Source organism: Triturus cristatus, chromosome 12, assembly GCF_964204655.1.
Source record: "Triturus cristatus chromosome 12, aTriCri1.1, whole genome shotgun sequence".
Taxonomy (NCBI): domain Eukaryota; kingdom Metazoa; phylum Chordata; class Amphibia; order Caudata; family Salamandridae; genus Triturus; species Triturus cristatus.
In genome coordinates this window covers 163000563-163027778 of record NC_140595.1, presented here as the reverse complement: position 1 = coordinate 163027778, position 27216 = coordinate 163000563, and the positions used below count along the sequence as shown (strand labels likewise).

Here is a 27216-nt window from a genome sequence, read left to right as displayed (position 1 = left end):
GAAAGCCAAAAAGCCCCTTTCTTTGCAGGCAGAGTGGTGCCTGGGTGGGCCAGGCAAATGCCTCTTGGCTTTATCATAACAAGTATGAATGCATTTGACCAGTTACCTGGTTATGCCAGCTTTGGAGAGGGTATGGCCTTTGTTTGGTTTTGTGAATGAGACAAAGAGCTGTTGTGTTTTGGGAAAGAGCTTTGTCCTGTCAATGAAATACATTAAGACCCTCTTGACATGAAGTGTGTGGAGGGCCCTTTCTGTAGCGGAGTCTTGTGTGGGAAGAAGACCAGGAGTTCAATGGTTTGGTTAAGGTGGAAAGAAGATACCACCTTAGGCAGACATTTTCTATTTGTCCCTAGCATTGTGCACCTGAAAGAAAGGTTCCAGGAGGGTAAGAGCTTGAAGCTCACTTACACACCTGAGAGAGGTTATGGCCACTAAAAAAAACACCTTCAGATAAAAAACTGCAGGGGGCACAAATGAAGAGGTTCAAAAGGAGGGCCCAAGAGTTGTGTGAGAACAATGTTGAGGTTCCAAACAGGGGGTGGGGGTACCCTGAGTAGAATTACTCATTTAAGTCTATTGATGAAGTAATTGATGACTGGAACCTTGAAAAGTGAAGTGTGTTCCCTATTTTGAAGGTAGGCTGTCATGGATAAGTGTAGGCACAGCCTGACATCTGCAGATGAAGCAGACAGCAGACTATATCTTGTACTGCTGGCTTGAATGTGTTTAGGGAGGCAGTAGAGGATACATCTTTTCCATTCAGCACCATAGAAGACCACTGTTCTGGGTCTGCAGACTTCCTTTAAGATGGTCATACAATCAGGAAGCAGATTGAGGTAGCCAAGTTCTAGGACTTCAGAAGCCAAATCGCAAGGGTGAGCTGCATGGGATTTGGGTGCTAGACTGTGCCCTGGTTCTGAGTGAGAATGTCTAGCCGCTTGGGCAGCTTCTTGTAGGGCACTAGGTTGAGACAGGTTTAGAAGGGTGGTGAACCAGGGTTGCCTGGCCAACATTAGAGGACTAGGTAGAGAGTGAGGGATGACTGATGAAGCATCCAAAATATGAACGGGAGAAGTGGGAGAAGCGGGAAAGCGTAGGCAAATGTTCCTGACCAGTTCATCCATGAGTGCATTGTCCATGGACTGTGGGTGTGGGGAACCTGAAAGTAGAGTTTGGGTATTTGACGTTTTCAGTGGTGGCAAAGAGGTCTACGATGGGGAATCCCCAACCACAGAAGTACAGTAGTAGGGCTTGCGGTGGCGTTCCCACTGGTGGACTTGTTGCCACATCCTGCTGAGCAGGTTTGCAAAGTCATTGCCCACTTCAGCCACTAAATGGACCCTGAGTTGGAGTGCCAAATGACCTGTGCTGATGTTGGCAGCTGTTGTGAATGTGTGCTGCCCTGTTTTTGGAGGTAACACATGGCGGTCATGTTGTTTGTGCGGATGATTACTACCTTGAATTGAATGTGGGTGAAAAATGCTTTGAGAGGTAACTGGATGCGCAGAATCTCCAAGTAGTTGATGTGGAAACCCAGTTGTTGGGGTGTCTACACATCTTGGGATGCTCAAATCCAGTAAATGTGCCCTCCACCTGGTGAAGGAAGGGTCCGTTGTTGTGGTCACTTGCTGACCTGGTTCGAGAAAGGGCTGGTCCTGCAACAGATTATTGCTGTTCCACCACTGCAGAGAGCAGAGAGCGATGGGTGCTGGCCCAAATCAACACCAGATCTTCACTGTGACCCTCCGCTTGTGACCATTGTGCAGCTCGGCACTCTTGCAGTGGGCCCATGTGTAGTCTCACATGGGGGCCTATGGCAATACAGGAGGCCATCATTTCAAGGAGACACATGCTTGTCCTAACTATTATTTGGTGACATGGATGAAAAAGGGGCGACTGGAAAGCTTGGATCCCTACTTGGCTAGTGTATTATTTACCAGGGACTGAGTTGAGAACTGCTCACAGGAAGCATGCAAGATGTCCATAATGGTCTGGGTTTGTGCCAAACACTGTTCTTTGCGCTCTTGATCGGCCAATTGTCCAAAGGTCCTCCTAAGATGAGTAACAACCATGGTAAGGCCGGGGTACCCCAAAGGGCAATACTTTGAACTGAAAACCACAAACCACAAATGGGCGGTGAACAGGGAGGATTAGAATGTGAAAGTAGGAATCCTTCAGGTCTAGTGACCTCATGAAGTCGCCTTTTTGTAGGAGAGGGATGACATCTTGGAGTATGACCATATGGAAGTGCTCTAAGAGGATTTATTTGTTGAGGAGACTGAGGTCGAGTACAGGCCTGAGTGTCTTGTCATTTTTGGGAATTAGGGAGTACAGCGAATACACCTCTTAGCCAAGCAAATGTGGTAGTAGAGGCTTCCCACCATGAGAGAATCCCCTGCACTCTTTCCCGGACAGGAGAATTGTGATGGGGAAGAAAGAGAGAGTCACTGCTTGAAAGCGGCAGCTCCATTAGCCACACCACCCTTTCCTCTGCTCCAGGAGTTTTTACCCCTTCCCTGGAAAAACTTTGTTATGGGGTCTGTTGTGCCGTTACCTGTAGTAGGAGGTAGACACCTCTGGGTATGTGACTTTTTAACACCCTCTACACTGGGGCCTCCAAAAGGAACCCCAAAGAGAAAATGTGTGGATAGCCTCTATAGCCGTGTCTGTATCCGTGATGTGGGCTACAGTTAAAAAGTGCTCACTCCTTCAGTAATTATAGTGCCAAACGTGTTTCGGGCAGCACTCTGTCTTTTATCACTGGCAATACATCAAAGTCCTGGCAGCCATAAAGGAACAAAGCTAAATATTGTTTAAGGAACTACTTTGACCATGAGGCATTGAGGCACGTAGCCCACTGTGGCGGGTCTAAGCAGTATTTAACTTTGCTCCTTTATTACTGCCAGGACGTTGATGTATTGCCAGTGATCAAGGGCAGAGTGCTGCCCGAAACGCGTTTGGCGCTATAATTACTGAAGGAGTGTGCACGTTTTAACTGCAGCCCACATCAATAAAAGGAGTAAACTTCTGTGTGTGTTGCCGTTTTCACATGGGCAATCTTTGTTTGATGGATTTATAAGTGGTGCGCCTCACCGCGAAAACGCCCCGCGGCATGGAAGCGGACCAGCGGTGCCTGGAAGTCGGGAGCCACTTGGGCACGGAGGCCCAATGTTGTGGGATGGATTATTGCCAGTAAAATTGATGTTTTCCCCCCAAAGTAACCTACTGGGGTAAGAGATTGTAAATATGGGGTAAGAGATTGTAAATATTCAAACACTTGAGCATCCACTGTGATGAACTTTTAAGGAACTACTTTGACCATGAGGCATTGAGGGACGTAGCCCACTGGGACGAGTCTAAGCAGTATTTAACTTTGTTCCTTTATGGCTGCCAGGACTTTGATGTATTGCCAGTGATCAAGGGCAGAGTGCTGCCCGAAACGTGTTTGGCGCTATAATTACTGAAGGAGTGAGCACGTTTTAACTGCAGTCCACATCAATAAAAGGAGTAAACTTCTGTGTGTGTTGGTGTTTTCACATGGGCAATTTTTGTTTCATGGATATATATTACCTACTGGTGGTCGCCAGTAGGTAGTTATAGTTAGGACCTATTATCCATAGGAAATCAGGAACATTCTATTTGGAATAACTTGGGCGCCGGTTGACGAATCTTCACGAAATTTTCAAAACTGGTGGGGCGCTCTGGTCCGCTCCTATCCTGAAAGTCTCGGGGTGATTCGTAAAGAGGGGGCCGAGAAAAAAGGGGTCCCAAAACGTGTTTTCCCCATACAATTTTCCATAGGAACCTTTAATCGCAGCCACAGCCCGAACTGCTGAACGGAATTACACCAAATTTGGCAAAACGATAGCCCTTGGTTCAGAGTCGTGCCTTTCAGTTAAATGGTGTAAATCCGTTCAGTAGTTCCTGAGATAATCAAAAATTAAAATCATATATATATCTGGGCTGAGCCTAACCACACATCTCATCATGAGATCTGATTGGCTGTCAGCGCTTCATCCAAGAAGTGTTGGCAGCCATCTTGGGACCAATATACATGATAGCACCTCATTAAAAACCATTGCAGTTAATAGAAGGTTTTAAGACTTTAGTTACATTGTAAATCATTTGTTGATGGTACCATACTCATTTTAGGAATTGTGTGTTCTAAGGTGATTTTACCATGTGAAAAAGCCTTCTGCTGGGATATCATCAATCATGTTTGAGAGAAAACTATTTTCTCATGCTTTTCCCACAGAGGTTTGGAAGGTGATCTATAAGCTAAACTGAGAGCATATTCTCTGTAAATTCACATTATCTTTCTCAGTCATGTGAGAATGAAGTCTGACATTCTCAGTAAAACGTACACCCAACAAGGGCAGAGACTGTCAATTGATTCCTTTGTGTTCTACTGCAGCTTCCCAGAGTGTTCTAAAGAACAAGTAGAGCGCTTACAGTCCTACTTATGACAAACGTATGGCACACCTGAAGCCACCTAGATTGGAATAAAGTGGTAACTCTTAAAACATTTAATTTAAAAAGGAACAAAATGAGGGGGGTCATTTTGCCATAGAAAGTATGATTAGTGCTGCAGAAAGAAGAATTAGGGCACATTTTGAGTGACTTCTCAAATTCTCTTCTATTTCATTAAAACATTCTGACATGCAGACTGAAACATACACTTTCAATGCCAGCACCAGACTTCCCTGGTGGGCAGTATCTTTACTGCAGTGATCTAATGAGCAACTAGAGTGCTAACATTCGGAATTTATGGCAAATGTGTGACACATCTGAATGCCTTTTCGATGGAATCAAAGTAAAAAATTGAAAGTATTCCTACTGAGGAGACTGTAGTAAATGAGGAAATTAGGAAACTTCATAACAAATAAGTCTCCCAAGATGGCCACCAGAGAGCCCAAATGTAGCACAAATATCACCCAGATGTAGCCCAAGTATAGCCCAATGACAGAATGTCCCAGAGTGTTCTAAAGAACAACTAGAGCGCTAATAGTCTTACTTATGACAAAAGTATGGCACACCTTAAGCCATCTTGATTGGAATAAAGTGGTAACACTTAAAACATTTAATTTGCAAAGGAACAAAATGAGGGGGCTCATTTTGCCATAGAAATTATGATTAGTGCTGCAGAAAGAAAAAATAGGGCACATTTTGACATTGACATGCAGACTGAAACATGCACTTTGAATACCAGCAGCAGACTTCCCTGGTGAGCAGTTGCTTTGCTACAGTGATCTAATGAGCAACTAGAGTACTACCATTCAGAATTTATGGCAAATGTGTGACACATCTGAATGCCTTCTTGATGGAACCAAAGTAAACAAGCATTGAAAATCCAATAGGTCTCGCCCTTGTTTAAGTTAAAGGAATTCTGTTTGTAATTAGGTGGCTCTTTGGATGCTTGTTTCCAGTCCAGAGAGGACCTGGCTTGGCAGTTCGGGCTGGACTGTTTCCATGAGGCACAGGGTCAAGACTGATTTGCATATGGCTGGGTTCAAACTGGAACAGCACGGTGAGCAAAAAAATGATGGATTTAGGCCCAGATCTCTGTACTGGGGTGAATGTATGCCATTGTTCTGCATTCTGTCCATCTACTGTTGTTTTTGCATTAGTCAATCAGTGTAAGTCAGTGTCAATCAGTCAATGTCAGTCAGTCAGTATCAGTCAGTCAGTGTCAGCTAGAGCAGCTCTGCTGACCTGGTTCTCTGGCTCTACAGCAGGTCTGCTGACCTGGTTCTCTGGCTCTAGAGCAGCTCTGCTGACCTGGTTTCTCTGGCTCTACAGTAGGTCTGCTGACCTGGTTCTCTCCCTCTAAAGCAGCTCTGCTGGCCTGGTTTCTCTGGCTCTACAGCAGGTCTGCTGACCTGGTTCTCTGTCTCTAGAGCAGCTCTGCTGACCTAGTTCTTAGGCTACAGAGCAGCTCTGCTGATCTGGTTCTCTGGTTCTACAACAGCTCTGCTGACCTGGTTCTCTGGCTCTAAAGCAGCTTTGCTGACCCGGTTCTATGGCTCTAAAGCAGTTCTGCTGACATGGTTCTCTGGCTCTAGAGCAGCTCTGCTGACCTGGTTCCTTCCCTCTAGAGCAGTTCTGCTGACCTGGTTCTCTCCCTCTAAAGCAGCTCTGCTGACCTGGTTTCTCTGGCTCTACAGCAGGTCTGCTGACCTGGTTCTCTGGCTCTAGAGCACTTCTGCTGACCTAGTTCTGAGGCTACAGAGCGGCTCTGCTGATCTGGTTCTCTGGTTCTACAACAGCTCTGCTGACCTGGTTCTGTGGCACTAAAGTAGCTCTGCTGACCTGGTTCTCTGCCTCTAGAGCAGCTCTGCTGACCTGGTTCTCTGGCTCTAAAGCAGCTCTGCTGGCCTGGTTCTCTGGCTCTAAAGCAGCTCTGCTGGGCTGGTTCTCTCCCTCTAAATCAGCTCTGCTGACCTGGTTCTCTCCCTCTAAAGCAGCTCTGCAGACCTGGTTTCTCTGGCTCTACAGCAGGTCTGCTGACCTGGTTCTCTGGCTCTAGAGCACCTCTGCCGACCTAGTTCTTAGGCTACAGAGCAGCTCTGCTGATCTGGTTCTCTGGTTCTACAACAGCTCTGCTGACCTGGTTCTCTGGCTCTAAAGCAGCTCTGCTGACCCGGTTCTATGGCTCTAAAGCAGTTCTGCTGACATGGTTCTCTGGCTCTAGAGCAGCTCTGCTGACCTGGTTCTCTCCCTCTAGAGCAGCTCTGCTGACCTGGTTCTCTCCCTCTAAAGCAGCTCTACTGACCAGGTTTCTCTGGCTCTACAGCAGCTCTGCTGACCTGGTTCTCTGGCTCTAAAGCAGCTCTGCTGACCTGGTTATCTGGCTCTAGACCAGCTCTGCTGACCTGGTTCTCTGGCTCTAAAACAGCTCTGCTGACCTGGTTCTCTGGTTGTAAAGCAACTCTGCTGGCCTGTTTCTCTGGCTCTAAAGCAGCTCTGCTGGCCTGGTTCTCTGGCTCTAAAGCAGCTCTACTGACGTGGTTCTCTCCCTCAAAAGCAGCTCTGCTGACCTGGTCTCTCTGGCTCTACAAGCATCTCTGTTGACCTGGTTCTCTGGCTCTAGAGCAGCTCTGCTGACCTAGTTCTTAGGCTCTAGAGCAGCTCTGCTGACCTGGTTCTCGGGCTCTACAACAGCTCTGCTGACCTGGTTCTCTGGCTCTAAAGCAGCTCTGCTGACCCGGTACTATGGCTCTGGAGCAGCTCTGCTGACCTGGTTCTCTGCCTCTAAAGCAGCTGTGCTGACCTGGTTCTATGGCTCTAAAGCAGCTCTGCTGACCTGGTTCTCTGGCTCTAGAGCAGCTATGCTGAACTGGTTCTCTGGCTCTAAAGCAGATCTGCTGACCTGGTTCTCTCCCTCTAAAGAGCTCTGCTGACCTGGTTCTCTGGCTCTAAAGCAGTTCTGCTGACCTGGTTCTCTGCCTCTAGAGCAGCTCTGCTGACCTGGTTCTATGGCTCTAAAGCAGCTCTGCTGACCTGGTTCTCTGGCTCTAGAGCAGCTCTGCTGACCTGGTTCTCTGGCTCTAAAGCAGTTCTGCTAACCTGGTTCTCACCCTCTAAAGCAGCTCTGCTGACCTGGTTTCTCTGGCTCTACAGCAGCTCTGATGACCTGGTTCTCGGCCTCTAGAGCAGCTCTGCTGACCTGGGTCTTTGGCTCTAGAGCAGCTCTGCTGACCTGGGTCTCTGGTTCTAGAACAGCTCTGCTGACCTGCTTCTTTGGCTCTAGAGCAGCTCTGCTGACCTGGTTCTCTGGCTCTAAAGCAGCTCTGCTGACCTGATTCTCTCTCTCTAAAGCAGCTCTGCTGACCTGGTTCTCTTGCTCTAGAGCAGCTCTGCTGACCTAGCTCTCTGGCTCTAAAGCAGCTGTACTGACCTGGCTCTCTCCCTCTAAAGAGCTCTGCTGACCTGGTTCTCTGGCTCTAAAGCAGTTCTGCTGACCTGGTTCTCTGCCTCTAGAGCAGCTCTGCTGACCTGGTTCTATGGCTTCAAAGCAGCTCTGCTGACCTGGTTCTCTGGCTGTAGAGCAGCTCTGCTGACCTGGTTCTCTGGCTCTAAAGCAGTTCTGCTGACCTGGTTCTCTCCCTCTAAAGCAGCTCTGCTGACCTTGTTTCTCTGGCTCTACAGCAGCTCTGCTGACCTGGTTCTCGGCCTCTAGAGCAGCTCTGCTGACCTGGGTCTCTGGCTCTAGAGGAGCTCTGCTGACCTGGGTCTCTGGTTCTAGAGCAGCTCTGCTGACCTGCTTCTCAGGCTCTAGAGAAGCTCTGCTGACCTGGTTCTCTGGCTCTACAATGGCTCTGCTGACCTGGTTTCTCTGGCTCTACAGCAGCTCTGCTGACCTGGTTCTCTGCTCTCATGATGCATGCACCCGACTTCGCAAAAATATATTTAAAAATAATATGTTTATTATAAGTACAAATATATTATTTTTATGAATATCTTAGATAATCTCTTGCCCTAATATGTATATTAAAGACACATACATATCATTTTGCAACATAACATTTTTTTGCGGGAGTCGCGACCCCATCGCGCCCCAACACGTATATGACGTCACGCGGAACCCATCACCGCGCAAGCATCTCGTACCGTAATACGCATGTGTCGCGAATGCGCGGGAGCAGGAGTCACAGACTGGTCGCATACCAATCGCGCACATCACGTATGATGTAGCTGAAAAACATGCAGCCGTAGCACACCGTACGCGGATCCTTCACGACTTTTCTAAAATGGCGGCTAGAATCCGCGCACCCACCGTGATGTGTACGCTTTGAGTGTGCGACTCTAAAAAAAAAGGGAAGAATCATTTTTTTTAAAGAAAATAATATAAATACATTAAAATAAAAAATGAAAACAGAAAAATTAATCAATATTTCAGTTTGATTTAAAAAAAAAAAAATTGTGCAATTTTCAGAAAAATATATGTTATTTAATGAATAAAATATTTATAAATAAACAGTTAAAAAACGGTAGAAAATCAGTACAAAAAATAGCTATAACTACTATCACAATTAAAAATTAGCATTTATAAAACCTTTGAAGTTCACTGAAAAAAAACACAGGATTCAGAGACGTTATAGTTAGAAATCAGCATTTAAAAAAGCTTTGAAATTCACTGAAAAAAACCATAGGTTTCAGAGACGTTATAGTTAGAAATTAGCATTTAAAAAACCTTAGAAATTCACAGAAAAAAAAAACATAGGTTTCAGGGGTGTTATAGTTAGCTGGCCATTTCACTTGTACAAAACCATAGAAATTCCTCTGTTATAGTTAGTTCTGCTAACTATAACTCGCGCGCCCGCAATGCACTGCTGATGATGTCACATATTGCATCATTCAAGACATGGTCAGTGACATCGCTGATGACATCACAGATGACATCTCAAATGACATCAGTTAGTCTGTGGAAGCGCGCTCTATTAGACAGTGGGTGTCGAGGTTGGACTGGCCCTCGTGTAATAATTCAACCACCAAAGTATCCAAAAGGATTCACCGCATATCGGGAGAATGCTCAATTTTAGACTTTTAATTGCAAACTTGCAAATTACACCACTTCCACCACAAGAATAGGCGGACCGTGGCAAATTGTATGTTGCTATGAAAGGACCGCCTGTGTTAGGTTAGTTTGACCATGGAAATGTTCACATTGTGCTTGATCCTAATAGCAGAGAGCACGTGTTGGTGATTGATAAAGGAGTGCACATGGTCAATAATATGCTCAAATGATTTCCAAAGGTTTTTAGTGGAAGGTTGGGGCATTTAAAAGGATTTGAGAGCAGAATTGTTTTGAAGGATGATGCTAGACCTAAGGTCCACAAGGTAAGGAACAATCCTTTCATGGTTAGGGATGAAGTCTCTGAAGAGCTGGAGAAGCTGGTTTCTTTGGGGTCATTGAACCAATAGAAGCCTCTGATTGGGTTGCCCCATTAGTAGTGGCTAGACCAAGCAATGTCAAAAATTGTTGTGTGTTGACTTATGCCATCTGAACAACAATATAAGTGTGGATCAATTCTGCCAAGAATTAATGAAATGGTAACTTGTGTCAGAGGTGCCAAGTGGTTTTCCACCATTGACCTATTGTCAGCAGGCCACCAAATTTCTTTAGCTCAGGATTTCAGAAATGTTCATCTTTTGTTACCCCTGATGGGTGTTTCCAAGTTAAGCGAATGCCATTTTGCCAAGCATTAGCGGCTGCAGTCTTTCAATGATTAATGTTTCATTTTTTGGGAAGGAAAAGGTGTAAAGGTTTTCTAAGATTATATTTCTGTTTTTGGTCCAACCAGGTAAGAATAAGATAACAGGTTGATGAAGGCATTACAAATTCTGGAATCCAAGGGTTTTACAGTAGAATTTTCAAAGTGCCTGATAGTGGCATGCCTGCTGTCAGATAATAATGGAGTGGGAAATATAAGAAGGATAACGTTTTACATGCAGATATGACTTACTTGGGTGATGGTTGGCCAAGGAAAGAGGGTATAGATCAATCTCTGAAACCATTCTGGGAGATAAGGTCTGACTTGACTGTTGAAAGTGGGACAATTTTGAGAGAACATGAAACTCCATTACAAGCTTGGTTATCAGTTTGGAGCATGAGGAGCATTCTGGAATTACTAGAACAAGTCTTTTGTGAAGAAGATGTTTTGGTGACCAGGTATGGATCTTGTGGTGGAAAGATATGTAAGAGAGTGCTACAATTGTGTTTTGGCTCTTACATCTTTACAGACTTTAACACCACCTATGAGTATATGTTTGATTCCAGAGCATCTGTGGGAATCAGTGGCATTGTAGGACCCTTCTGAGAATCCTCAGAAGTATGTGTTGGTTTTAATTGACTTCTTTTCCCGATGGCCTTCCGTGAAGGTGGTAAAAAAGGCAGATACGGATGCAGTTTGTGAATTCCTGGATCATATTTTTACATCCGAAGGCATTTTTGCCACCATTTTCAGTGGCAATGGGATGAAATTGTCTCCAATAAAACTAAGCTTTATTTTGAAAGCACTGGTGTGAAACATAAGACCACTGCACTAAACAATTCCAGTGGCAATGGTATGGTAGACAGATTTAACTGTGTGATCAAAGATATCATACAGTTAGCTATGGCAAGTAATGAGGATGGGATTACTCACCTGGGTAAAATGGTTTGGGCTTGCAGAGTTACTAATAATCGATCGACCTGAGTATCTCAATTTATGATGAGAGGTAGGAGTCCTAGGACCAAGTTTACACCTGGATGGGTATTTCATATAGGTGTGGAATAGTGGTCTGTTGAAGGAGTGTGGGGAAAAATAAGAGAGAGTCATGATAAAAGTAAGTTGTATTAAGATACTGAGAGGTTAAAAATGGGTGAAGGTTAAAGTGGGTGACTGGGTTCTGATTAAGAAACCAGGTTTTGTACCTAAAGGGGATTGTCGGTTTATGAACTGGAGGGCGTTTTTGAAGTAGTGTGTAATTGAGTGTGGTTGCCTAATGGTAAAGTATGGAATCTTAATCGAGTGGCTGTGGACCCAAATGAGATATGGAAGAGTGTTCATGTGGAGTCACATAACTTTGATGCTGACTTGTTGGAGGATTTTGAGATGATGGAAAGATGATCGGCAATGAAAGGGAACACGAGGTACCTGCAGGTTCGGATATTTTGGAGGTGAGCAGTGAGGGTGTGATGACTGAAGAGAGGGAAGTAGTGTTGGAAGAAGCTAATGGTGGGAGTGCTGAGAAGTCTGGAGTCACTTCTAGGACTAGTAATGAGAACATGAATACACATGATGGTGGACATGATGTTGACTAAATAATTAGGAATCTTTCAAAATGTTTAGAAGATTATGCACATGGTAATATATATATTGCATTTTGTGATTTATTTTGGTTTTTCTTATTTTTATTTAGGTTGTAGTGTTATTATCTTTGATGTGTGTGTTTTCGTTTCCAACTTGAAGTTAATCAATTTTGATGTGTTTTTTTATATATGTCTTTGTTTTTTATAATAAAGAGGGGGATGTGTTGTGGACTTGTTGGTAAGGTCATCAATGCGTGGAACCTGCAATGTAGTGAGGGTTTTGTGATTATGCACAGAACACTGAAGAGACAACGATGGGGTAATGGTGGAAAGGAACATTGGTGATTTTGCCTGCTGCAATCTATACTTCAGGCTGCTCACAAAATAAAGTATTTCACTTCTCCGAGTTGTGGATCTTCCTTGCAATAATACCTCCCACCACAGCAAAAGAGCCAACAAGCATTTTGGAAATCTATGTATAGTCCATCATAAGTACAGTTAGAAGGAAACAAACAGTCTGCCTCATCATCTCCATCATGTGGAACATCCTGAGGGTCGCCTATGCCATCTATATTTGGCCAAATAATGTCTCAAATCTCAGAAATACAGATGCCAAGACGAATGCACTTCCGAAGACGGTCTTCTAACTTAACTGCCAATGCCTTGGTAAGCTCATAAAGAGACATTGGCTGAGATCTAGCTGAGTTCAGTTGCATACCAGAGGTCAGTGTCATGGTTGGACATAGAATCTGTGACAATGAAGCTGGAGCCGGGGAGGGGGAAGGCGCTGGCCTCCAGCAATTAAGTGAAGGTGTGGTTCAGCGCTGGTGAGGGCACATACAGAGGTCTAATGGGGTTAATTGGTGCTGGAGCAGGGGCTTTAAGCAGAGGTCTGACTTGCTTCCCTGCAGATTCAGGGGCCAAAGAGTACTCCAGGAGAATCTTGAATTCTCCAGAGAGGCTGCAGCATCTGTAAGAATGTAGGTTTCTGTTGCAGTAACCCCCCCCCCCCCCCTTTGTTGCCTGATAACTGATGCACTTTTCCTTGTTGTGCCCTGGGCTCCAGCAAATCAGGTGCCCAGGGCCTGTGTTCCTTCCCTAAAAACTGCCTAACAGCCAAAACCCAATTGGCATCTCTGCTCACCTGTCAGCCCCTGGTAAATGGTACCCTAGGTGCCCAGGGCCTTGTGACCAGAGAAGGCCCCTAAGGGCAGCAGCACTTATTGTGCCACCCTTAGAGGCCCTGTACCCTGACACACACACACACACTGCCTTTGCAGGCTGAGTGTCTGGGTGCAGAAGAAAACAAAGAGTCGACATGGCACACATCCCTCTGTGCCATGCCCACAACACACACTGCCCTGGCCTACCTCAGTCACCCCTCTAGCTGGGTGCCCTATGCCAGAGGTGTGGGCACAGGTGCATGAGCCCTGTGCCGCTACAGTACCCAGGTCCATTTCTGGGAACTGTAAGTGCAGTGCTGCCATTAATAGTATATGGTGCTGGTAGGTCGTCAATATGAGCTCCACAGCACCATGATGGCTACACTGAAGACTGAGAAGTTTGGTTCCAAACTTCTCAGCAGAGTAAACCCACACTGATGCCAGTGTGGGATTTACTGTAAGATGCACGACAGAGGGCATCTTAGAGATGCCCCCTGAACCTAACCTACAATCCACATCTTGTCTGAGGGGCTGCCTAGGCTGCCACACAGCAGACAGGTTGCTGGACCGCTGGGTAGAGGGCCATCTGCTCTCCTGGGGCTGCAACAATGCACATCCTGGGTGAGGTGCAAAGTCTCCTCCCCCAGGATGGGCAGGGGAAGCTTCAAAGGCATTCTGCCTTTGTGAGCTTCTCCAGGCCACTTGCTGTACCCAGCAACTGGCCCCTACCGGTTCTCAACCCCCTCTCTGGCGGGAAGACTGGCCGGAAACCCCAAGGAAGGACAGGGGGTGTGCCAGCCTCTGCCAACCCTACCCCTCAGGTGGGGGAGGCGAGGTGAAGCACATCCCCGGGCACTTGCCATCTTGAAGATGGGGAGCCCTGCCCAATCAGGACTATGCCACTGCCCCCTCCCACAGGAGATTGGCAGGATAGGGGGTGTATCCACCCCAGGGCAGGGACCCAGTGGTCCCTGCCCTTTCCCTACCTGTAACACCCCTAAATTTAGTATTTAGGGGCACCCTGAACCTTCCTTCCTCAGATCACGATTAAACAACAAGCAAGAAGATCAAGAAACCAGAAGACGCGCCGCGCAGCTGCTAACAAAAGGACAACATCAACTGACTTGGCCCCAGCCCTACCGTCCTGTTGATCCTTGAACCTGCTCCTGTGGAACTCCGGAGCCTTCAGTGGTCAGCAACATCAAAAACCCCGGAGGACCTGACCACCTTGAGACTCTACCAAGACTGGGACTCCCACGAGCAGTGACTCTGGTCAAAGCAAATTGCTAACCCCTGGCATCAGCCCGGAACACTCTGCATCCACCAAGCCTGGCCTGTGCCGGAGTGAACAAAGACCCTGGGGACGTCCCCCCGACGACTGTGAGCCCGAATCTGGCGCCAAAGGACGCTCCTGACAACGCCTGCAGCCTCAGAACCAGATACCCCCCCAACCGCGCTCAACAGAGGGCAAGATTTATTTCCCGACATCAAAAGGCACCCCTGCACCCGGTGCCCTGAGGCCCCCTGTGTCCAACTCCTGGGTACCTACCCATCCTCCAACTACCCAACTTACCTCTCGAAGTGGTGGTGGCACCTGAAGAGTCTTCCTCCCCGAGCTTGCAGCCATTGTTCAACCTGGCGCTTTCCCACTGAAATCCATTGAGCGCCCGAAGGCTCAAAAGCACCCTGCACCCAGCTGTCCGAGTGGCCCTGGCAGTGTAACTTCTACCCCTACCTACTTCCCCATTTGCCCTGAGCAAGTGACCAGGAGCCCAGCTCCCACAGCCACGTGGCCTGCTAGTCAGCAGCCACCAACCAAGGCCCCCCTGCCTCCCATAGGATAACATTGGGCCTAACTCACTCTGCACCCGGCTGCCCCTGTGCTTCTGAGGGTGTAACAACTGTACTTACCTAACCCTGGGAGACCCCTGAGTCTGTGCCCAGAACCTTAACTCTGCCAGTCGAGTACTTACCCAAAGGCCGATAACTCACTTTTCTTCCATAGGGTAACATTGACTGGTTTTCTCTGAAATTTCTTCTAAGTGTGGAGTTTCTAAACTTTAAAATATTCACCTAAAATCAACCGAGTAACGAAAACGGAAATACTCACCTTCTATTAGGAGATATACCAGTGCTGGATCTTGGTGCCCAGCACTGACCCTGAAAAGTACTCACACCCGTACTTACCTCTAACTCAATTTTCTCCCGTAGGAAATCATTGACTGTTTTTCTGTGAAATTTCTTCTGTCGATTTTTGCAAACTACAAATATTCTTTAAAAATCGTACCAACTGTGAAAACGTAATTACTTACCTGTTGTAGATAGATGTTCCAATACTGAGCCTAGGAGCCCCGCACTGGATTACAAAAGTAACGAGAACATACTTTACCTGTAACTTGAATTTTCTTCCATAGGGAACCATTGACTGTTTTTCTATGAAATTTCTTCTAAGTGTCGATTTTGTAAACTTATGAATATTCCTTAAAAATCGCCTGTATAACTTAAACGCAGTTTCTCAACTGCTTACAGGTGGTACACTAGTGCTGGATCTAGGATCCAACACTGACCTAGAAAAAGTAACCATAACCCCACTTACCTGCTAAGTGAATTTCCTTCCATAGGATAACATTGGTAATTTGATCAGAAAAAGTTTCTAAGTGTCAACTTTTAAAATAGCAAAATATTGCTTAAAAATCACAGCAGTAACTAAAACGAATTTACTCACTTGTTTCCAAGAACTGTCCCAGGACTGAATCTAGTATCCAGTCCTGGAGTTAGAAAAGTAATCTTGAAAGTAATCATTTGCATATAACTTAAAATTCCCATTGAGCTCAATGTATTATTGTGTTTAAAATTGTGTTGCCTATTGCAACAAACTGTAACTATTACCTGCACAAGTCAATTGCCTATTGCAAAGCCAAAGTATTTAACTAAAGCATCTCATTCTGAGAAAGTATATTTTGATAACTATTGTTGGTTCTAACATAAAACAACCATTTTTTTTTATACAAACCATTGACCTAGAGTTCAGTTCTTGAGTGTGTGAGACCATTTGCTGACTAGGAGTGTACGACAAATGCTTTACACTGTCCTCTGATACTGCCTTACTGCTCGACCAAGCTACCACTTTAGAGAGTAAGGTTATATCTAACTTTAGCCTCTGCCAAACCTCTGGGGATTGTGGACTCTGTGCACACTGTACCTATTTGAGAACAGAATATACAGAGCCACTTTCTCACAGCATCTCCCTCCTAAAAGGCCTCCACCTGCTGCGGAGACTAGGATTGTCAGGAAATTTCTGAGCGCATGGGCTCTATCTGTGGAACAGGGCTGAAGTCTGCCATGAGGAATGTGGGGAGGCCTACTATCTGCACTTCTTGTGTTCTTGTGTTTACAATGAGATTTCTAACAGCCTTGCACTAGACTTACCAGAGGATGGAGAACTCGACTTATAGCAGTACAAGCAGTACAATTTTTTGGGCTCTGTGCCATACAATGTTGTCATACGCTCTCTAAAGGCCTACAGACTCATAAGAGAGCATTTGTTCAATAACTTTGAATCTTGCCTACATCCAAGACACTGAGAACAGATGTCATGTGGGTCTGTGCCAGACAATTTGCTTTCTGTAGGCGCGGGACTGATTGAAACATGCAGCCCTAGATCCCTTGCAAAACATCTTTAAAATAATTAGTTTTTAAAAGTAGGTAAGACACTGACGAAGTTCACTAGTGAAGTTCTGGATCACCTTCAAAGAATGAGGAAATAAAGGAGTCGATGTTTATGAGCAAGACTTCTTCACATATATGGCTTCCTGCCAACAATTGTGGAGGAGCAACAAAGCTCAGGCAAAGTCTGATGGCGCCACCTATCGCCGCATCGGAGCAATTGCTAAAAACGTTTCTAGATTCAGACTGATACCTTCGGGCATTCAAAAGGCAAGCAGTTAGAATCATCCATCAGAATCTAGAGTGTCAAAATGAATGTGGGTAAGGAGCAATGCCCACCTCATCACCTCAAATTACTCAAACAGAGAGGCAGATTCAAGTCCTTAAGATTTGGAATACCCTAAACTCAAATCTGAGAACTGAATCAAACCACATGCTGTTTCAAAAACATCTGAAAACCTTTTATACCATTACCTGCTTTTGTAGTAAACAAGTCACAACTAAAGAATATCGGACACGGTTATAGCTCACTTATCTGATAAAAACTACCCTAAAAGAGGATTGTGTCAAGAAGACTTTCAACACTTTAAAGCAACTGACAGAAGACATACAACGCTTTATAAAATTCCCAAATAAATAAATATTGTGGCTAAAATAGATGCACAAGGCCAGCATGTAACGCACCTTATACATTCATCTTGCAATACATAAATCTCCCATATACTGACAGTCTGTTCTAGGAGAATAGATAGGATCTTAAACCCTAATTTCAAAGTTACCTGATAATCTACTGTCTTCTCGCCTTCTGTCCATTACGAAGCAGTGACCTCTCATTCATAAACTGTGATTTCAGTTAAAGCCTAAGACAGTTGCATGGGTTTAGAAAGCCTATGGGCTCCTCTCTTTCAAAAGTGTGTCACCCAGGCAGGTGAAAGCTTTAGCAATAAAGCAAAAGCAGGACACACACAGAATAGACTCCCATGATGTTACGAATCGCAATCACTATAGTGGTGACTAGGCGTACGTTGATGTAAATAACACCAAGGGCCTTATTACGAGTACTGGGGTCCATAGGACAGCTGCACTCACGGTGGTGGTCCGACCACCACCACACTGCAGGCCCGCCCACAGTATTATGAGTGTGGAGGTCGTAGCGCCACAGGACCGATATATCCGCCTGGGAATTCAGGATCCCGCGGCTGTCGTGTAGCGGTCAGGAGCTGGAATATGCTGCAGCACCACCGGCATATTCTGAGTTGCCTATTCACCACCCTTTTTAAGGCGATGAGCCTATCATGGAAAGGGGGCCCTAACAGAGTCCCCATGCTGCCTCTGGGGGGGCATGCAGGGGGGCGCATGTTGTGTCCCCCCGAGAATTGCATCCCTGTCCCTGTATGGTATGGCAAGCATGCAGGCGCTGTCAAGGTGGCGGGCTGTATGTTATGCTCTCCCATGATCATAACAGCCCACCGACAGGAGAACACCGCAGCGCCGGCCGCCATTGATTACAATTGTAATCCAGCAGGCAGGCGCACCACAGCTTTGGCTGTTCTCCTGCGAGCAGTGCCTCAGGAGGACCGCCAAACTCGTAATAAGGCCTTAAATGATAGAGAGACCAGCAATATGATCATGTAGGAATATTTTTTTCCCCACTTATTAGTGTAGGCCGAAAGCACTGAGTCAGCGTAAGTGAAGCATCCAAGGGCCAGATGTACGACCCTTTTTTGCGCTCGTGAACGGGAGATTGGCCCGTTTGAGACTGCAAAAAAGGGTCATGGCATGTACCAACGCTATTTTGCGAGTCACTGACTCGCAAAATAGCGTTTACGACTCTCGCTATTAGGAAGGTGCGTCCCTTCCTAATACTGAGACTCACTGCCATGTACCATTGTAGGTGAACCACTCTGTGAGTGTGTAAGAAAATACTTTTTAAGAACAGGCAGTGGTCCCAGGGACCCCTGCCTGCCCTTAAAAAATGAAACTGAAAAGTTTCATTTTTCTTTTTTAAATGCATCCCGTTTTCCTTTATGGAAAACGGGCTGCATTTAAAAAAGAGAAAAAACTGATTTATTTGCAAAGCAGTCCCAGACATGGTGGTCTGCTGACCCAACAGGCCACCATCCCTGGGAGTGTAAGCCATTCCCAATGGGGACGCAAATTGCGCTTGCCTCATGAATATTAACGAGGCATGCCATTTGCAACCCCATTGGGAATCGCAAACAGTGTCTGAGACACTGTTGTACATTCACTTTTGTGAGTCGCAATTCAACGCAATTTGCGACTCGCAAAAGTGAATGGTCGTACATCTGGCCCCAAACCTCTAAAATAGCATAGTTCCGCAATTAGATTTTTGCTGATTTTTCTAGGGCACCGGTTGAAGTACCTAAACAATGTGAGACAGTGCACGTAACTCGTGATCCTTAAAACATTGTTCAGTCTAGAATTTATTTCAACCAGCTAACTTAGCATTATTCACCTGACAGGAGGAGGCGTGTGATGGACCAATTCCTGCTCTCGGCCACAGGAGGGCCTAATTGCACCTTTCACTGCTTCTTCAATTTGATTTTTCCACCTTTAAATGAAGAAATAAGTCCATAGAAATAGGCATCAGGCAAGGTAAATTATCAAATTAAAACATCAATGTCTGACTGACAACAAGAAAACGAGGGAGAAGGGTTCTCTTACAGAAAGCCAGAAAAGGAGCAACAAGACTGGTAGTTCTGTTATACAGCATAGTGAGGTGAGAAGAGGAAATAAACCGAAAAAACACAGAAAACACTCTGCTTGCACCAAGATACGTTTTTAACACATACATTTTCAACATGAAGGCTATTCAGAGCTGCTGTCTCGTTAGAAGTGATTCCTGGTTTAGTGAGTGACTAATTAAAGAATTACACACAAGTGTGCACACGTGATTTCTTTTTTAGCTCAATGTGGGCATTTGGCGTTTTTAAATTTTATTTTGATCTTCAGTAAAGCGCTGTCAAATATTCTAAAATGTCCTTAAATCGATATGTACAAGCCCCTATTGCCATGGTAACCTCACTTTTTGTGATGTTTCTGTGGCAATAGGAGCTTTGCCTTATTTACAAGACAGCGTTAAGCCACCTAATGTGGCTTAACGCTGTCCTGCTAATAAGACCCCTTTTCATGCTCTGCTCAGTGTGAAAAGGGTGGGCAGTGGGTGTAGCAGTGGGCGTTTCACAGCAACACCCATTGTTTTCAACACTGCCTCCTAATTACAAGGGCAGCGTAAATAAGAGGCAGCGCCAAAATTAAGACCAGGAAAAACCTGGCCTTAAGTTGGTGAAACAAGGAAAAATGCTTTATTTTTGCTTTTTCCATGTGTGCTGCCTTGTGCAACACACATAGAAAAAGCAAAATGCCTTGGATTGTTTATGTGGAGGAAGGTGACCCTTCCTGCAAATAAACAATTCTAAAAAAAAAATTACATTTTGTAACAGCACACATAGAACTCACAAAATGGCATTTCAGGATTGTTTATGTGCAGGAAGGGACACCTTCCTATACATAAACAATCTTCCCCTTCACGCAGACACCCTTGCACTATAGTGCAAGGGTGCCTGCGTTGGTGCTACACTGCTAAGTGTAGCGCCAGCACAGGCGGAAATGTATGGCTGCACCATATCCTTGTAAATATGGTGCAGCCACGCTTTTCTGAAGTGAGGGAGTGAGGCGTTAAGCCATGACAGCTAATGCCTCCCTCTCAGCTACATCCTTGTACATATGCCCCTAAGCAGCATATGTTCAAGGATCAGTGGCGGCTCCTTGAGGGAGTGCTGCGGGGCAGTGGGGCGGGGTGGGGAGGGGAAGGGTGGGGGTGTTGTAAACTCCGGCATACGGCCGAACGGAGTTAAGTAAATAAATAAATACAACTAATTACATTGTGTGTGCTGCAACGCCAATCAGAGATGCAGCGCGAGCAATGTAATTCGTTTTATTTATTTACTTAACTCCGTTCGGCCATATGCCGGAGTTTACTACCCCCCCACCCTGGCCCTCTTCTGCCCCGCCCCGCCTCACCGCCCCGCAGTACTCCCTTGAGGAACCGCCACTGACAAGGACTTAACTGCGGTATCCTCAGTCTTTTGACGTTAGAGCCACTTTTTTTTATCACGGTATTTACAAGTTGCCGCTAACTGCAGTTCATGCCACACTTCTGGTATAAACGTGCATTTTTAAGATCGCCACTTCTGTTAGGAAGTTAAGGAAAATGATATTCAAAGTGGGTGTTCCTGTACAAAAACGTTTTTAAGAACAGAAAATAGCCGGTCTTAAAATTGGTGCAAACATTTGGGGCCTCCTTTCAGAAGGTTTTGGTGCTGGACAGCACCGCAAGGAATGTTGCTGCGCTGCCCTGCACTGCGACAAAACTAAAGGGCAGAAATGTGCTCCAACAATAAAATAGGGCGCATTCCTTGGCCTCATCCATGAAAAGTGACGCAGCGACAAAACAGTGTTGCAATACTTTTCACTGCGCTCTTCTTGCAACACCATGGATGCTCTGTATTCACTGTACTTCACTCCAAAACGCAATTAATGACCGATACATTAGGAATCCTGACGTATCTGTCAGAGCTAAAGTCACTCTTTGCTGCAGTTGTGTCACATGCATGATGCAACTCCAGCAATGCATGGGGCCAGCCTATCCCTGTGGCATTGCGTGGCCCTTACGTCAGCTGTGAGGCAGGCATAAGGTTCTGATGCAGTGGCGTCCTAGAAATGTCACAGCGAAAACTGATGGATTACACTACGCCAATCCTATGAGGCTTGGTTGCGTGGGTACGCCCACCTAGCATACATCATGACTGGTGCAGGTATAATGTGGCACAGGGCTTCACAGGGTCATGTATGTGCCTAGATACGTCACTTTGTAAATACAGGGGGACGTGGTGCAAAATTAATGCTGCAAGTACGTCAAGAAAATGACGCACAGGCAGCTTTAAACTGTGGGAAGGGGCTCATGAATAAGTCCCCTTGTATTTTTCCCCTACATTGACGCACAATGGCTGCCATGCTCCAATGCTAGCACCCTTGCTCTACGGTGTTGCGGAGTTGATTGATGTTGCGCAGGAAGGGACACCTACCTCCACAAAACCAATCAATCCAGGGGATTTCTTCTTCTTCTGTGTGGTGTGCGTTGACGGTAGATTGGAAGGTTGTGTGAGTTTTAGGAGTATTGTTGTGGGTCCATTTCTTCTCGAGACGTCTGCAGGTGCATCTGGACTACTGAGTTAACCAGTTGGCCTTCTTGGAGTGCTGTTTGCCTAGTCTTTGCTTGAGGGGTGCCAGTGTGTTGGTGCAGGCGGTGATCCATCTGTGTATGTTGTACGCTGCGATGTAGCCGTTTGTAAGTGTTGGCGGAGTGGTGGTCCTGGGGGAGTTGACGAGAAGTTATTGGTGTCCTAGATCCAGCTGCGACGGCTGGGGTGCGATGATGGCGGTGGTGTTTGGTGGGCATGTTGAAGGCGTGATGTATACAATGATGGTCGTTCAGGAGAGTTCGGTGGTGTGACTGCAGTTGAAGTTCTTGCTGGCGGAGAAGACGCGCTCGAGCGTGTGTTCGGCTATGTGGGTTGGTGTGGTGACGAGCTGCTCGAGTCCGATGTTGGCGAGGTTCCCCAAGAGGGGGGTGGTGTTCTGCTCACTGGAGTTATCAAGGTTGAACTTGAGGTCTCCTAGTAGGATTTAGCCAGTGGATGGGAAAGCGTGGGGTGCAATGAGGTCTATAATGGCATCGTTGAATATCGGTTCATGTCCCAGTAGTTGTAGACGAGGGTGCAGGGAGGGTGGCGTTGGGGTTGGTCCAGATCTGGAAGTGGAGGTGTCCCATGGTCACCGTTGAGTCATTAGAGTGCGTGATCAGTCGGGGTGAGCTTTTGTAGACAATGGCAATGCAATGACTCATCCTAGACAGTCGCGGTGGTCCTTGCGGCTGACTTTGTAGCTTTCAGGGATGGCGATGTCTGGTCCAGAGCAGAGGTTGCTCCAGGTTTCCGTTAAGCAGGCGATGGCTGAAGAGGTGACGATGAGGAGGTCCCAGGTGTCTGTGGCCTATTTGTGGAGGGACCGCATGTTAAGGAGAATGCAGTTGAGCCGGTCGGGTGCGCTGTTGGTCAGCTGTGCGGCAAGAGGTGCTGGTGGGCTGATGTGGCAGGAGCTGCGTTTACAGTTTCAGCAGAAACAGGGTGCAGGGGTATTCTTTGGTGATGCTAGATGGCAGGCGGAGTGGCATCCAGGTTGAGGGCGAGGAGGGTGCTGGCATTGTAGCGGTGGAGTGTCCGAGAGGCAGGGTCCCTGGTGCTGGGCTCAGCAGAGGGGTGGAGAGATGCAGATGGGCTTGCCTTTGGCTTCCCTTCAGCTCACCAGTGGCACGGCCACAGTGCATGACTGCACAGCATCCGCCATTAAGTAGTACGCCCTCTCTGCATACATCATGCCTGATACAGGTATATTGGGCACAGGGCTTCACAAGGTCACGCATATGCCTGAATGCATCACTTTGTAAATACGGCGCAACGTGGTACAAAATTAATGCTGCAAGTACGTCAAGAAAATGACGCACCGGTGGCTTTAAACTGTCTGTATTTTCCCCCTATATTGACGAACAATGGCTGCCAGGCGCCAAAGCAGGCCCCCTCGGGCTATGGTGTTGCAGAGTTGATTGATGTTGTGCAGGAACGGACACCTACCTGCACAAAACCTATCAATCCAGGAGATTTCCTCTTCCTCTGTGTGGTGTGCTTTGGTAGTGAATTTGAAGGTTGTGTGAGTTTCAAGGGTATTGTTGTTGCTCCATCTCTTCTCAAGACGTCTGCAGGTGCGTCTGGACTAGTGGAGGGCGGGAGTTAACCAGCTGCCCTTCTTGGAGTGTTGTTTGCCTCGTCTTTAATTGAGGGGTACCAGGGTGTCGGTGCAGTTGGAGATCCATCGGTGGATGTTGCATGCTGAGGTGTTGTCGTCTGTAGACGTTGGTGGAGCGGTGGTGCTGAGTGAGTTGACGAGAAGTTCTTTAGTGACCTTGATCCAGATGTGACGAGTGGGGGGGCGATAATTGCGGGGGTGTAAGGTGGGCATGGTGAAGTCGTGATGTATACAATGATGGTTGGTCCAGGAGATTTCGGTGGTGTGGCTGTAGTTGAAGTTCCCGCTGGCAGAGAAGACGGGCTTGAGTGTGTGCCCGGCTATGTGGGTTGGTGCAGTGACTAGCAGCTTGAGTCCGATGTTGGCAAGATTCCCCAGGAGGGGGGTGGTGTTCTTGTCAATGGGGTTATCAAGGTTGAATTTGAGGTCTCCTAGTAGGAAGTAGTCAGTGGATGGGAGAGCCTGGGGTGCAATGAGGTCTACAATGGAATAGTTGAATGTGGGTTCATGGCACGGGCAGCTTGTAGACGAGGGTGCCGCGGAGGTTGGGGTTAAAGTTGGTCCGGATCGGGAAGTGGAACTGGAAGTGATGGTGTTCAATGTTCACCGTTGGGTCATTAGAGTTGGGCTGATTAACGTAAGTTTTTTGCCCGCAAATTGGCCTTTCGGCAGTCTTCACCCGCTAACGTCAGAATTTGTATTGCCTTCACACTAGTGTTAGCAGCAGTTTTCACTGTGGCTACCTGAAACTACCACCATGTAGCGACATATTGTAAATACATCGCTAACGGGGCAATAGTTTTCGGAGATGGGCCGCATTAAGATTACTGTCGCTAACCACCACTAACCCTAGTTAGCGGCAGTTCTTGTACATATACCCCTAAAATTCTCAAGCAGGAGCCTATTAACTACAGGTTCAGTGATGTTGGACCACTAGATAGCCAGACAAGGGTGTGCCATGCTTAGGGGGCTCATCCGTTATAATGCTACTTAGCATATCATTAATCAAAGTTGATAATACAATCCAGGTTTCCAGGTTTCTCCTGGATTCGACTTTTACCATTGAGAAGGCCGTCTCCCATGCAAACACCCACCACTCAACAATAACAGTAAAAACAACCACCTGTATATAATCTGCACTATCCAGTGGCAGTACTTCATAGTTTAGGTAACTGTGCGTCATTGGTAAAGTTATTCCCACCAGAACATTGAACAACAAGACAGAAACACAAACTTCTCAGGCCACACCATCAGAAACAATATGATGGGGCTCGAGATTCATGCTTCAAGGAAAGACAACAAGTGAGGCCTTCTCCTTCAATGCGTGAACACTCATTTACATTTATCTTTACTAGAGATTGAGCCCTCACTCCCTCTTTGGAAGAAATGGAGAACCATGTTTTTTGCCCCAAGACGTCACTTCGTTTTACTGAACCTACTTCCACCAGGTCAGAGTTTGTACAAATGTTTGCATCTGTCTGTTAACCCCAAAATCGAAATTCCCAAGACAATTTTTGTAACCAACCAAATTTTGCTTCTGTATCCTTCTTGTGTTATAAACATGCATGACTGCTCCTCTGTTGAAAGCCCACGCTATGAAAAATTGCGCCAATAAAACAAATATTTATCAGCAAACATTCATCGTATGCATACCAGAAGGCAGCCGACAATACACAAAGCCTGTTCAAAAACACCTAAAAAGTCTGAAACATGAATTAAAAAACATTAAATACAGATTATAAGAACCACTAGTTCTATCCTTCACACAAATGGTACTTTTGATTTGTTCCATTAAATTCATAAATATTAACAATTAAGCAAGAAAGTGCAACATAAAATGGCCTTTCACATTATTCCCTAAGTTGCCAAATCCAACGAAATTCAAGAGGTGTGACAAAAGCAAAACAAATTAGAGAAAGAAATGACCTCATTCAGAAAAGAAGTAACAGGAGCAATGGGACAGCTTGACTGATTGTGGGAGGATAAAATGAGATTATGAAAACTATATAAGCAAATATGTACTGATCTGTAACAATAGTTTTGAAACTAGACAACTTTTGTAGATTCACATGATACGCATTATTCCAACATAGAATTACTGGGTCCATAATTGTTACCCCATCTTTGGCATTGACCAGTAGGTGGCTAATACCATCCCTTTATGATGTTACATGTAAGCATGCAATTCACCAGTGCATATGCTTCTATCGCTCATAGGCATACCTTAATTGAAGCATAAGCCAGATTTCATGTGGGTACTTGGACGCAACGCGAAGTCTTTGCATTTTCTATATTCTTTGTAGCCAACTGGTTTATCTGTAGCACTCCCCATTTTTGGAAGATTCTTTGTAACTCTCCCTGATCTAGTTCCCACTCCTTCACGATACCTTCTGTCTACCTAATCTGTCTGCATCTATGTTTTGCTGCCCCAGCATTCATATCGCTGTCAGTGATATCTTTCTTTGGAGTGTCAATTTTCAGATCCCCTGTGCAAGTTTGGATAGCACACATCTCGGGAGGCTCTCCAGGCACCCCCGCCTTCATGCACCCCCAATTTGATGAGTAAGAATATTGCTGTAGGGTTGTCTTTTTGGATCTGTACTACTATCGGTCTGATATGTTTGTGAAAGTCCTTCAAGTCAAAGAAGTCTGTTATGAGTTTTAACATTTTTATGAGTTTTTAAGCTCCCTGTGGGTTCCATTGGCCCCAAATCTTTTGGTTATTCTGTATGCACCCCACCGAGTATAGGATGAGCCTGTTGTGATAGTCACTGAGAGAACTGGTTGTTTGTTTGGTCTGCCTATTGTGATGTTTTCTGCTATCCATTACTGTATTTACTTTTACACTAGATTCTCCACTGATAGTAACCATTGGCTCACCAGCCATTCTTGGATGGGTCTCCCATGGAGTTTAGCAGATGGGAGTCATTTAATGCTTGAAACCATCATTTTCACCAATTTCATGTCCTCTCTCTCAGACAGTCTCTTCCAGTAGCGACAAACCTGCTATGTCAATGACTTCTCTCTCTTTTGAATCAGACATGCTTTTATCGCAACTGGGTCTGCTCCAGCTATACTAATTCTCCATAAGGAGCCGTGAGGATGTCTCATTGTTCACTTAAAATCCCAGTATGTCCACTACTTCCATTAGTATTTGTATACTATTCTGGAGGTTGCGAGTGTGCCTTTTACCATCCAATCGTCTCGGTAGGGGTACACTTCTATCTCCTGCTTTCTCAAGAGAGCTGCTACTTCTGCAAGACATTTTATAAACACACTTGGTGCTAACTTTAAACTAAAGGGTAAAACTCTGAATTAGTAGAGTGAATTGTGTACCACCAACCTGGGGGATTACTTGTGCTTGGAGTTCCTCCGTGTGTACAAATATGTGCCCCTTGAGGTCGATGGTTGCTATGTAATCCTCTTCTTTTAGCAATGGGATGACTTCCTACAGTGAAGTTGTCTTGAAATGTTGTGTCTGATGAATTTCTCCGGTAATCTCAGGTCTATTATGAGTCTCAATATCAAATTTTGTTTCTGGATGAGGAAGCAGAGGGAGTACAGTCATTTATTCCTCTTTTGGTACCTGCACTGCTGCGTCCTTCTGTATGAGGTTCAGTATTCCTGTTTTAACAGTGTCATTTCCTCTCCTTTGCAAGACCCCCTGATAAGCTTGACAGCTAATGTTATAATTTCTAACTCTAGGCA

At 45.8% G+C, this 27216-nt stretch overlaps 1 protein-coding gene across 1 annotated transcript in view; it reads right to left on the bottom strand.

Annotated features, from left to right (window-relative positions):
• Positions 1–27216, bottom strand: part of LOC146772980 (rho guanine nucleotide exchange factor 11-like) — a 348342-nt gene that overhangs the window by 65197 nt on the left and 255929 nt on the right. Inside the window, 1 exon segment of the mRNA XM_085637044.1 lies at positions 19100–19195. Within this exon segment, the coding sequence (XP_085493170.1) occupies positions 19100–19195 (96 nt within the window).